Source organism: Varanus komodoensis, unplaced genomic scaffold (assembly GCF_004798865.1).
Source record: "Varanus komodoensis strain SLA01 unplaced genomic scaffold, ASM479886v1 scaffold14_1, whole genome shotgun sequence".
NCBI classification, from domain to species: Eukaryota; Metazoa; Chordata; class Lepidosauria; order Squamata; family Varanidae; genus Varanus; species Varanus komodoensis.
In genome coordinates, this window is record NW_025335438.1 from 16,814,574 (window position 1) to 16,826,701 (window position 12,128).

Here is a 12,128-nt window from a genome sequence, read left to right on the forward strand (position 1 = left end):
ATAATAATAATAATAATAATAATAATAATAATAATAATAATAATGAGTGTGGGACAAGATGGACCATTGGCCTGATCTAGCATGGCTTTTATTATGTTCTTATATAATAGCATTCTTCATGTATTCAGATGGTTGTCACACAGAGGAGGACCAAGATCTCAATCATCCAAGAGTGCAGGACATGGAATAATGGGCTCAAATTATAGGAAGCCAGAACCACACTGAATATTAGGAAAAACTTATAGAGCACTATGCCAATGGAACAAATTGGGTAGGGAAGTTGTGGGCTCTCCCACACAGGAGGAATTCAAGAAGCAGCTGGATAACCAGCTGGTTAAGGTGTATGCGCTGAGCAGGGGGCTGGACCCAATGACCTCATTGGCCCCTTCCAACTCTATTTTTAAATACTGAGTTTTAAATACTGAGTTAATCAAACTGGTTCAGGCTTGATAGCTGTAAAGGTGAAGTTGTTTGGAAAAAAGGCAATAGTCTAAATTCAGTCTGAGACATAACCTGAAGAAGCACAAAATTAAATTTAATATAGGAATGGTGCAAAAATAAGGGCATCTGTTGAAGATATTTAGGCCATCCTGTTCCCACATGTTGTGAACTTTTAATACAATGTTCTTGCTTTAATTAGCTGTGTCTGCCTTTGAAGCATCCCATTTTTAAAAAATTATAGGTACTCACATGATGATTAAACAATGATGGGATATGCATTCCCACACCCCTAGAATTTGGTGGGCTGCAACTCCCCTCCCTCCACTATTGATTATGCCTGATACAAGTTGCAGTCTGAAAATACCTGAATAGCCACATGTTCCCCACTTCTACAGTAAACCATAGTTTAGGATTATATCCTAGCCAAGCCAACAACTTGGATACATTGAGAAGCTAAACCTAAAATAGGTTTATTTCTAATTCCTATTATTTTGAACAACTCAAACATAGGCAAGCACATTTTTCATGAACTCTGCCTTTGAAAAGGATAAGATTTGGGATGAATGAGCCATACTTTTATATATTTCATGACATACTTCTATAGGGGCTAATCTGACCAAAACATTAAGAGTGACAGCTCATCCATGTTTAGATAAAGAAAATAATCCTACCACTCCCAGCATTCCTCCAGCTAGTCATGCTGGGAAGTCATAGGCCTTCTTTCTGTAAATATGTGCAGGACTGTTCCCTTAAAGTATTTAGTTTAGCCTTCCAAATATTGCTCCAGTTTGTTTAGAATTAGTCCTGGAAGAAGGAACATAATCTGAATTCAGAACACAGTATAGTAAGGGAGGACAACCTTTCCCCTGTCTTGCAATGTTTTTCCATGAAATTAGCATCTTCTCTGCCTAAACTCAGTTACTGTTTATTTCTACATCACCCAATAGCTGAAATACTCTCAGCAGTTTGCAACAGTAAAGAAACATGTTTACTTAGAAAAAAGTTCCACTAAGTTAGTGCTTCCAGATGGAATGCTCCTAGAATTACTAATTAGAAGACACTACAGTCATGCCCTCTTTTTCTCAGTAATAAGAGAAAAAATGGAAGCGATAGAAACATGGAAGGGTAACAAATATTAAGACAACGATGTCTGGACCCTATAGTGAGACACAATAATGGCACTTTATAAAGACTTGTCTGAAAGGATCCTCTTTTGCATTATCGCTAGATATCCTCTAGCTAATTATCCTCTGTTTCATTACAGAATAAGGCAAAGCCCCCTACGTGGGAATAAACATTCAGGTCAGCGATCACAAGCATATTTACTTGGGAGAAAGTCCCACTGCATGCAGAGGGCTTCTGAGGATGGGCTGCTACCGGAAAGAGTTCCCTCCAAATTCCAAGGTCCGATTAGGGACAAAGGACTGATTGTAGCGACTCACTGTTAGAATTACGGTATCTTGGCACTATTAAAGAAAAGTTCGCGGGCCAAAATTCTCGCTGAATTCCAGCCTGATACACCAACCAGGCTTGGAATAGATTCCGCTGGCATAGCGCAGGTAGGATTCCGAGACTAGACGGCTTATGGTACAGAGTGGGATATATGGTACGGTAAATAGGTTCACCCTTAAAAACAGGGGCTTCAATCTAGTTCAAAAGTAGGAAAACACGTATTTCAGTACAACAAAGCGGCAAGCGTATCCACACTACTACGTGAGAGCCAGATCTAGGGAAGTCAATGGGGCTTACTTCTGAATAGAAGTGCGCTGTCCTGCAAAGGGCTAATTCTTTCCTCCTTGACCTAAGAGAGGATGTCGGATTTCCACACTATCCTGCAAGAAAAGCAGTGCATTGAACCCATGAGACATATTTAAAGCCGCTCTCTCGCACATGCTGAGAAGTCACTTCCGTCGCTGGGGGACTAAGCGGAAGTTTTCCGACACATCGGCACATATTTCCCATACCCTCTCAGGAACCAGTTCCGGGGCGAAGGAGAAGAGGCGGGTGTGCCTCGCCACCTCATATAACTAGCTCTCTCCCAGCAGCCTCCCTTTTCGTGCGTGAGTGCTTGGCGTGCAGGTCGTTTCCTGACTCACCGCTGTTCTCTCGGCCTCGCGTTCTCGCTTCGGCCAGGATTAAGTCGGTCAGGAAGGCTTCACGGCAGCCATGGTGAGGCGCAGCGGGGGGGGGGGGGTTCGGCGGTGAACGTGTTGCATTTGGTCCGCCGCGGCGGACCCACTTTTCACGCACGCGCTTCGCCTCCCAGCGTTGGCTGCTCGGAGCTTGCGGCTGCCGGGGCGATCCCGTCGCGGTTGCGCGCGCGCCCCGGACCCGCTCGCGCGCCTTTTTTCTCGCTCTGGCAGCGAAAAAACCACCGTGGCTGCTGGAATGCTTTTCCCCGATCGCTTGTGGGAAGACGCTCTTGGGGGGGAGGGTGAAGGGGCCACGTTTTGCCCTAAAACTGCCTCTCATTTATGCTCTTTAGGAATGTATCTGACTAGGATTTTGTGTAGCAGAGACTGCAGCCCCCCACATCTTGGGAATCATCCCGTTGTGCAAGGGAGGAAGCCTTTCAAGTAAAGATTTATAGGAGAGAGCTGTGTAAATCTCGTTAAGCGTGGCATTGTGTGGCTGATTCCCCAGATTTTTCTTTTTATAAAGCAAGGCTTTTTACATTCCTCAGCTTGGGACAAAGTTTGTTTGGTCCTGACAGGGAAAATTATGCTGCTGCTGCTCTAGTAGTCTTTAGTTCATAAATACTCTTACACTGAACCTGACCCTAAAGTAATGCAGTCTTCGCAATGAGAGAATTGACAGGTATAATTGAACAGCTCCTGTATTTACCATTCACTTACTTGAAATGTGGTCAACATCAAAAACAACATTTGTTTCAATTACGTGGATCTTGCTGAAACTAAGCATACATGAAGCTGGTTGTGGTGGGTTCACATTGAGCAATGATATTTTAAGGATTACTTTGAGGATACAATTCTCAGTATGTTGTAGTTGAGCCTTTTATTCTTGGATTCTAGTATGCACATCATCTTGATCATAATATGCCTTTCTGGAATAAGAAGCAAGTTTGAAAGGGGTGTTTTCTATTGTGGAGTGCTCTACAACTTCCAAATTGTTTTGGAAGGCAACAAAGATATTGCTGTGGTTTAGGTATTGATTTGAGCAATTTCTTGAAATTGGGCAGCTAATCTCAAACTGATGAAAACACTGAATGCCCACTTAACAGTGGCTTGAGTTGTTAAAAGTGGCTAGATGAGATTTCTTCCACTGATCCCAAAATGGGTCATAAACCATGTTATAAACAAGATAAGCATTGTACCAAAATATTCTTAGTATAAGTACTAATGCTTCCCCATCCGTCAGAGTCTTCCCACTCTTTAGCAGCAGGAAACATTAGACTGCTGTAAATACTGGTATTGTTGGTAGTAACAAAGTCACCTCCAACCCATTGCGACCCCCTGGACAACATTTCTCCAGACCTTCCTGTCCACCATCCCCTGGAGTCCACTCTGGCTGCTTCAATAACTCCATTTAGACACCTCGGTCTCTGCCGTCCCCTTCTTTCGCCGTCAGTTGTTTCCAGCGCTACGGTCTCCTCCAGTGAGTCCTTCCTTCCTTATTAGGTGGCCAAAATATTTGAGTTTTATCTTCAGTATCTGGCCTTCTAAAGAGCAGTCAGGGTTGATCTACTGATATAAAGGAATGCAATGGAGCACCTCCTTCAAGCCATTGCTTTATAGTTTTCATTTAGGGATCTCCCAGGTATTACTTTTCCACTGCACTGGATTGCTGCTAAATATTCACAGCTCTTGTAACCTCCTTGAAAGCATTTGACATATATTCAGCTCTTAGTAAATATCTGGGTTTTTTCAGGCATTTAAAGATACTGGCAAGGCACCTGTGGAACAGGAAGTAGCAATTCATCGAATCAGAATTACCCTGACAAGTCGCAATGTGAAGTCACTTGAAAAAGGTAATTTCACATACTCAGTCCAAACTTCACTCCTTTTCACAACCTATTTCCATGCAGATTTAGGCACACCTGAGTCCACTGATTTCGGTGGACTTAACTACATAATTAACTCTACATAATATCCAACTGTTAATTGTATATAAAACTGAGAATGTTGTTGAGTTCTTAGTCCACTGAGCTCATTTGTAGAGTTACAAGTTGTGAATTCACTTTTGCAATGTTATTATAAAAGTTTTGTTAAAAGCTTCTGTCTTAATAGCATTTAACTCCTTCTGTATTTTCTGTACTTTTGAAAATATGGCTAAATGAACAACAAGGTAACACATTGTAAAACCCAGTTTATTACTATTATATAATTTCATTTCTATACCACTCCACAGCCAAAGCTGAAATATACTGTATATTTGTAATATGTTGAATTCAGGGATGAACATGGACATATCCAGAAAAGGAGCTACTAACACTACTATGTAGCATAAGTAGACTCTGTAGTGGTGGTGCTAAACTTTACACTGATTTTACCCATATATATAGTTGGCAATGAGGACAAAAATTTTAACTGAACTATTGTGATTAATTTATACGCTATTCTGAGCCAACAAATATTGTTGATTTTTTTACAATTATGAATATACAGTTTTTTTAAAACTCTTACATTTTTATAGTCTGTGCAGATCTGATCAGAGGTGCTAAGGAAAAGAACCTAAAAGTCAAAGGGCCTGTTCGCATGCCCACCAAGGTATGTCACTTATTTGATTAAAGATATTACTATCATTTTAGACTTACTGTTACAAGAGTTTTCCAAATTGCAAGATTCTTTAATAGGGCAATGCATCTTTCTTGGTTAACACTTTGCTTACTGTAGAGGATTTTGTTACTCATAGTGAACTCTCAGCTCAAGGAGAGGTTTTATCTGCAGCTTGCCATCATACCTCACCATTACCTAAGCTGTTCAGTGTTGATTATAACCGTACATTTAGAGTGCCAAACATTGCTCAACTGTGGAGTAGAATTAAACTATTAAAAGTTACTTATTCCACATAGAAACATATTCTGGACTGGGGAACCATATGAGGTTAAAACAAATTCTTAACCTGAAGCCTCCAAAATAGCTGTAAGGTAAAAACAGGATGATGGGAATACAGCATGATGTTGAAGGGTGGGCATTGTATTATTGCACTTTGGGAGGACTACTCCTTTGAAAAGCACCCAAGGGATATATAATGGGATTACTTCTTCATGTAAGGTTTACTAGAAATCTGTTTCAAGATTTTAAATTCCATGCTGAGCAATTCTACTGGAAGTGCTGAATATAATGATCAGCTATCCTTATTTACATTTTAGACGCTGCGAATCACTACAAGGAAAACACCATGTGGTGAAGGTTCTAAAACTTGGGATCGTTTCCAGATGCGTATTCACAAGCGTCTCATTGATTTGCACAGTCCTTCAGAGATTGTCAAGCAGATAACATCAATCAGTATTGAGCCTGGTGTAGAAGTTGAAGTTACAATCGCTGATGCTTAAATGATTGTCATCTATTCAATAAAAGTTAATAACTTTTCACCCTGGTTCCTTGTTCAGATATTATAGTTTAATACTCTTACTGCTATTAGCTAAACCTTAGGGGGGAAATTTTAGACTTCTAGAATGGAGGAAAGATTGCAGGAAAAACTGAAAATACAGATGATCCAGTGAAGGGGCCATAATTATCTGGAGACCCCCAAAAGACCAAATTGAGTCACTGAGTCTGAGGTTCTTCATTTCTTATTGTAGTACCTTGGCTAATTGGATTTCACTGGTTCACAAACTGAATGTCTGCTTCCTGGTTCCAAGTTTACTGGACTACATTGTTTGTGAGGAAACTGGAAAATTGTGTATTAGGTAGTGCATATTGAAAACTTCTTAACTGTGTACTTTAAAATGCTGCCAAGGTCCTTTGGGAATTGTTTGGAAAATACCACCAAGAAATAGGCAGAACTTCTCTTTTTTGGCTTTGAATGAGCCCTTGATCATTTAAGTAAAGAGTATAAGGCCAGAAGGAACCATATAAAATGGTTTCTTACTGTAAGTATGCCTGGCCATATGGACGTCCTGGAATGGTATAAGTGATGCTTCCTGAACTGGTTATGTGCTGAAATCTCTAGCAAAGAAGAGTTCAAGGTCACTTTTTCATTAAACAATGGATCGATTAGTGCATGTAGTCAAGGCTATGGTTTTTCCAGTTGCAATGTATGGCTGTGAAGCTGCACTATAAGGAAGGCTGAGCGCCAAAGAACTGAGGCCTTTGAATTGTGCTGGAGTAGACTCCTGAGAGCCCCCTGGACCGCAAGGTGATCAAACCTGTCAAGTCCTAGAGGAGATCAACCCTGACTGCTCTTTAGAAGGCCATATCCTGAAGATGAAACTCAAATACTTTGGCCACCTAATGAGAAGGAAGGATTCCCTGGAGAAGAGCCTAATGCTGGGAACAATTGAGGGCAAAAGAAGGGGACGGCAGAGGATGAGGTGGCTAGATGGAGTCACTGAAGCAGTTGGTGTGAGCTTGAGTGGACTCTGGGGGATGGTGGAGGACAGGAAGGCCTGGAGGAATGTTGTCCATGGGGTCGCGATGGGTCGGACGCGACTTCTCAACTAACAACATGATCCATGGACATACTGGACAAAGTTACAATTGTCCTTTCTAGTTAGATAGCAATTATCTCCCACTGCATGTATTCTGCATGTTAATATGTAGGACACCCTAGAAGTGGAAATACACCTTGCTTTAATTGAAAAAGTATACAGGAGTATGAAATGGAATGTGGGCCTTCCTATTTGTGATTCCGATCATAAACATTTAATTCTGGAAGTAAGTTGGAGAGATGCATTCTATGTACACTACATAATTGCTATGGGAGAGGAATGGAATGCAATTACTTGGAATAGTTGTGTATAAGTTACTATTTGTGTAAATTTACTAAAGTAAGTTGCCTACTTAATTAGCAAAATAGCCAGTTCTGATTCTGGTGTAAAATAAATTGTCTTGAGCTTTGAACTTGGAAAGGCTGGGGTAGGGTGAGCTGAAGACTACATTGCGAATAGAGACAACTTGCAAATTCAGACCACAAATCATACTGGCATAATACATAACACATTTGGTCTGGCATAAGCTAATGGACAATTATTATTATTATTATTATAGCATTTCTATGCCGCCCCTTGCCGAAACCTCGGGGCGGCTTACAACATGATAAAATACATTGAAATACAATAGTACATAATAAATTACCATTAAATATAAAAATACAAAGAATACATTGATTTACAAAAATAAAATTATCAGTATAAAATAAAAATATAGGAGGAGAAAGAGAAGGAAGAAGTTGCCCTGGCCAGATCATATGTTTTGACAATTGAAATGATGTTTAAATAAAAAGGTCTTTACCTGGCGCCGAAAAACCAGTAACGACGGTGCCAGGCGGACCTCTTTGGGGAGTGAATTCCATAGGTTGGGCGCCACCGCAGAGAAAGCCCTCCTCCGGGAACTTACTCTCCTAATTTCTTTCATGGAGGGTTCCCAGAGAAGGAACTCTCCCGCAGATCTCAAAGGGCGGTTGGGCATATACGGACGTAAGCGCTCCTTCAGGTAGCCAGGACCCAAGCCGTTTAGGGCTTTGTAGGTCATAATCAACACCTTGAATTGGGCCCGGGCTTCAATGGGAAGCCAGTGAAGCTGACGGAGGACTGGAGTCATGTGAGCATAACGCCCCATCCCCGTCAGCAACCTGGCAGCTCTATTTTGCACCAATTGAAGTGTTCGGACCGTCTTCAGGGGAAGCCCCACGTAAAGCGCATTACAGAAGTCTAGGCGGGAAGTCACCAGCGCGTGTGTCACTGTCGCCAGGCAGTCGTACTCCAGGTAGGGGCGCAGCTGATTAATCAGCCGAAGCTGAAGGAAGGCGTTCCTCGCTACCGCTGTCACCTGAGCTTCCAAAGAAAGCTCCGGGTCGAGGAGTACTCCTAAGCTGCGGACCTTATCCCTAAGAGGGAGTGTTGCACCATTCAGGACCAGGTCAAATCCACCCTCTCCAAAACCCGATCCGCCAACCAACAGGACCTCCGTCTTGTCTGGGTTGAGTTTCAGTTTATTGGCCCTCATCCATTCCCTTACCTCGGCCAAGCACCGGTTCAGCACAGCCACTGCCTCACCTGGATTAGTGGAGAACGAGAGGTAAAGCTGGGTATCATCAGCGTATTGATGATTCCGCAGCCCACACCTCCTGATGACCTCTCCCAGCGGTTTCATATAGATGTTAAATAGCAGAGGGGATAGAATGGAGCCCTGTGGTACCCCATGGCATAGCTGCCATGACGTAGAGACATGGTCCCCCAGCACTATCTTCTGGAATTGGCCATTGAGATAGGAGCGGAACCACTGCAAAGCAGTGCCTCCAACCCCCAATCCCGCAAGTCTATCCAGAAGGATACCATGGTCGATGGTATCGAAAGCCGCCGAGAGGTCCAGAAGAACCAACAGGGATGTACTCCCCCTGTCCTTCTCCCTGCACAGGTCGTCGTACAGGGCGACCAAGGCAGATTCAGTACCGTACCCGGGTCTGAAGCTGGACTGAAAAGGATCCAGATAATCAGTTTCATCCAAGAGTGCTTGGAGTTGTCCCGCCACCACTCGCTCCAACACCTTGCCCAGAAACGGGATGTTGGCCACAGGTCTATAGTTAGTGGCCATCTCTGGATCCAGTGACGCTTTCTTCAGGACCGGTCGTATTACCGCCTCCTTTAAAGGGGCAGGCACTCGACCCTCCCTCAGAGAAGCGTTAACCACTTCCAAGATCCAGGTCCCAATCCCGTGCTTGGAGTTATTTATTAGCCAAGACGGGCAAGGATCCAATAGGCAAGTGGTGGGACGTACTCTTCCAAGCACCTTGTCCACATCATTGGGCCGCAATAATTGAAATTCCTCCAATAATTTTGGACCAGACGGTGACAATGTCCACTTAATCAAATGAAGTGGGCAGCATCCATGGAAGATTGTCAGATAAAACACTGAATTTGTGTCTAAGGTGTCATACGAGCTGGTTTTTATTGCAACAGACTAAACTACCTTGTAAATCAGTGACAAGGACAAATGTATTCAGAAGGGCTATTGGAAGCTGAAAGTGCTCTTGTAGCAAGTACTTAGGATAAGTAGTTTAGGGCTAGAAAGAAAAATAAAGTACCTTGCTGTGGACAATTCTGAATTGAGTGTTGTCTGATTCATAAACTGCAAGCTTCATTTAGATAATAAGGTAACATAAAATGAAGTATAGAGTCTAAGAATGAGAGTGTAGAGGTTGGCCATGGAGCCAACCTTAGATTTTCAGTTTCAAGCTGCTGACATTCTACACTTGTCAGTAGCTTGTGCAACTCTATATAGTTAAAGCTAGTTGATTTTCTACATTTACAATCTGAACTCCAATAATAGGACAACATCACTAGCCAAAAGACTTAGCACAAAATTAAGTCTACTTGGGTATTTTTAATCCTGTTGATTTCAGTGAGTTCATATGCTTAAATCATGTATCTTTTGAAAATGGCAGTTAGCTACTGCCCTCTACTGAATAACAACAGGCACAGCAATTGAATGGCAGTCCTCAATCAGTAAACAGCCTAGTTGTCATTAACTGGCACCTGCTTTTTATTGATACAGATAATTGGTTCATTTAACTGGGTATTGTTGACACTAACTAGCAGCAACTCTCCAGGACTGTCAGGTAGGAAATTACCTTGGCCTACCTGCTGAAATTATGCAAAGCATGAGCTCTAGTATTGGACTACCTCTGAGACCTGACCTCCTTATACAAAGAACTTAAGAGGTTTTCTCATGCTTTTCTTGTTGGGCCAAAAGCAAATGAGACTTAGTCTTCAACCTCATTAAAAATGTACTTCATTTTTGCCCATGTGTTGCACACCTGTGAAATGGTTTCTCCCATTAGCAATGGAAAAAATGCACCAGAAGGTTTACCAAGCTTTTCAAAGTTTGCTTGAGAACAAAGTAAATTTGACCTATTGACTGAAATGGCAAAGGTAAACATTTTTTGCCACTGCTGCCAATTTTAGTGATTAATCAGTGGGGACTACAATAGCACACAGCAGGTCATGTGTTGGCTATGCTTGTTTATGCTATTCTTTTCTTCAGCTCCTTCCCCAAGAATATTGAATTAGGCATTAAAGAACTACCCAAATATATTTGTAATATGGAGACTGGGAGCTCTTTTTTGGAGGTGTGCAACTGCCAAAATGCAACATTTTGCCTGGGGCATTGTTTTAGGAAGTGTCTCTTGTCCAATTTGAGAAAGCAACATCCATAGACTAAGGCCAAATCTACAAAACAGTTCATTACTTTTCACTTGGAAACTTATCAAGAGAAAAACTGATGATATTTTTGCTTATGAAGGGGCAGTGAATAGATTTCTTCATTAGCAGTGTGATCCTCTAGTACTTAACTAAAGCCCCCAAAGTCTCATTTTGTTACCTTTACTACCTTTCCCTAAGCCTTTACATACTCCAGAAAGGTAAAATCTGTAACACCCATCCTTTTCAAGATCAAAGAGGTTTGATAGTTCTCAAAATGAAGGAGATCTTTTTGTAAGTTTAAGTAGGACTTTTCTTTAAATACTGTTAATACAGCTAAGCATGGTGGTTTTAACAAATTTCATGGCTGCATATGGTGGTTGAGAGCAACATGATAGCTGCCACTCAGTGCAGTAGAGATACATTCTCCACAGCTGTACCCTATCATATTAAGTCCTTAGTGAATCTGGAAAGTGTTTCTTCATATGAGGAGGTGTTCCGGTGTTAGAAACTGTAATGCAACAATTCATGTGTGGGTAGAAGCATGGTCCAGAAAAACACTGCTGAACTCATCATCGGAAAGGCTGCAAACTTAGCATGAGGTGATGAATCATAGCACATGGGGTGTGGGATCTGGACGTAAAAAGTTGCTGCTGACAACTGCTTTTGGAAGGCAATAAGTTTGGCCCAAATAATTTGCTGCCTGAGGTGGATGTGGTGGTGTTAACCCCCCAAAGTCAAAGACAGCAAGTTCCCTGAAGCATATTCCCCCGCAAGTATCTGTTACCTTTCCAGTTGCTAAAATACAGTAATAATTAAATAACCAATAAATTGCTCCCCTTCTGTGACATTAGTTGCCTGGGGTGGCCAATTCACTCTGGCTAATTATAGAGCTGGGTCTGAAAGGTAGCTGGTTTTTTAAATGGTTTTTATTGGTCGTTTAGCCTCAGAAGTAAATGCTACTGTGTTCAATGGGATTTACTTCCAGTTGTATGTAAGTATAACTGGAATTACAGCCCAATCCTATATAGATTTGTTCAGATGTAGATGATAATTAAGCCTAATGGAACCCTCCCAAGTCAGGATCCGCAAGTTTTGATCTACAATGGGGAACTGCTTTCTCTGTTTTCAGCAGATTAGTGGATCATTGGGATGAGGGAGATAGAGCTGGCTGCAATGCAGCTTTACTCCATAAGAAACTATTTAGGCTTCCCAAATCTGGTGCATGCCAAATGTTTTGGATTGCAACTCTCACAGGGTTCTTAACCATTTACCATGCTGGTTGGGGCTAAGGTAAATTGAAGCCCAAAATATCTGAATGGGACCAGGTTAGAGAAGGCTGAGAATTCACTGTGGATCTAAAGTT

General features: G+C 41.9%; 1 protein-coding gene and 1 non-coding gene across 2 annotated transcripts; both read left to right on the forward strand.

The window, feature by feature from the left end:
* The first annotated feature begins 2,485 nt into the window (after positions 1–2,485).
* RPS20 (ribosomal protein S20) lies at positions 2,486–5,995 on the forward strand. Its single transcript, XM_044424422.1, has 4 exons — positions 2,486–2,610; positions 4,330–4,429; positions 5,095–5,168; positions 5,774–5,995. The coding sequence occupies exons 1-4, from the start codon at positions 2,608–2,610 to the stop codon at positions 5,954–5,956; spliced, it is 360 nt and encodes a 119-aa protein (XP_044280357.1). The 5' UTR covers positions 2,486–2,607; the 3' UTR covers positions 5,957–5,995.
* Positions 4,965–5,030, forward strand: LOC123020594. Its single transcript, XR_006414149.1, has one exon. It is a non-coding gene; the product is annotated as a small nucleolar RNA U54 (small nucleolar RNA).
* Positions 5,996–12,128: the final 6,133 nt, after the last annotated feature.

What these genes read in the sequence shown, in the direction of transcription:
- RPS20 (XM_044424422.1), top strand. An exon ending in TGTGAAGTCACTTGAAAAAG is followed by an intron (nt 4,430 to 5,094) that starts GTAATTTCACAT and finishes ACATTTTTATAG; the next exon opens with TCTGTGCAGATCTGATCAGA. An exon ending in CTGTTCGCATGCCCACCAAG is followed by an intron (nt 5,169 to 5,773) that starts GTATGTCACTTA and finishes TTTACATTTTAG; the next exon opens with ACGCTGCGAATCACTACAAG.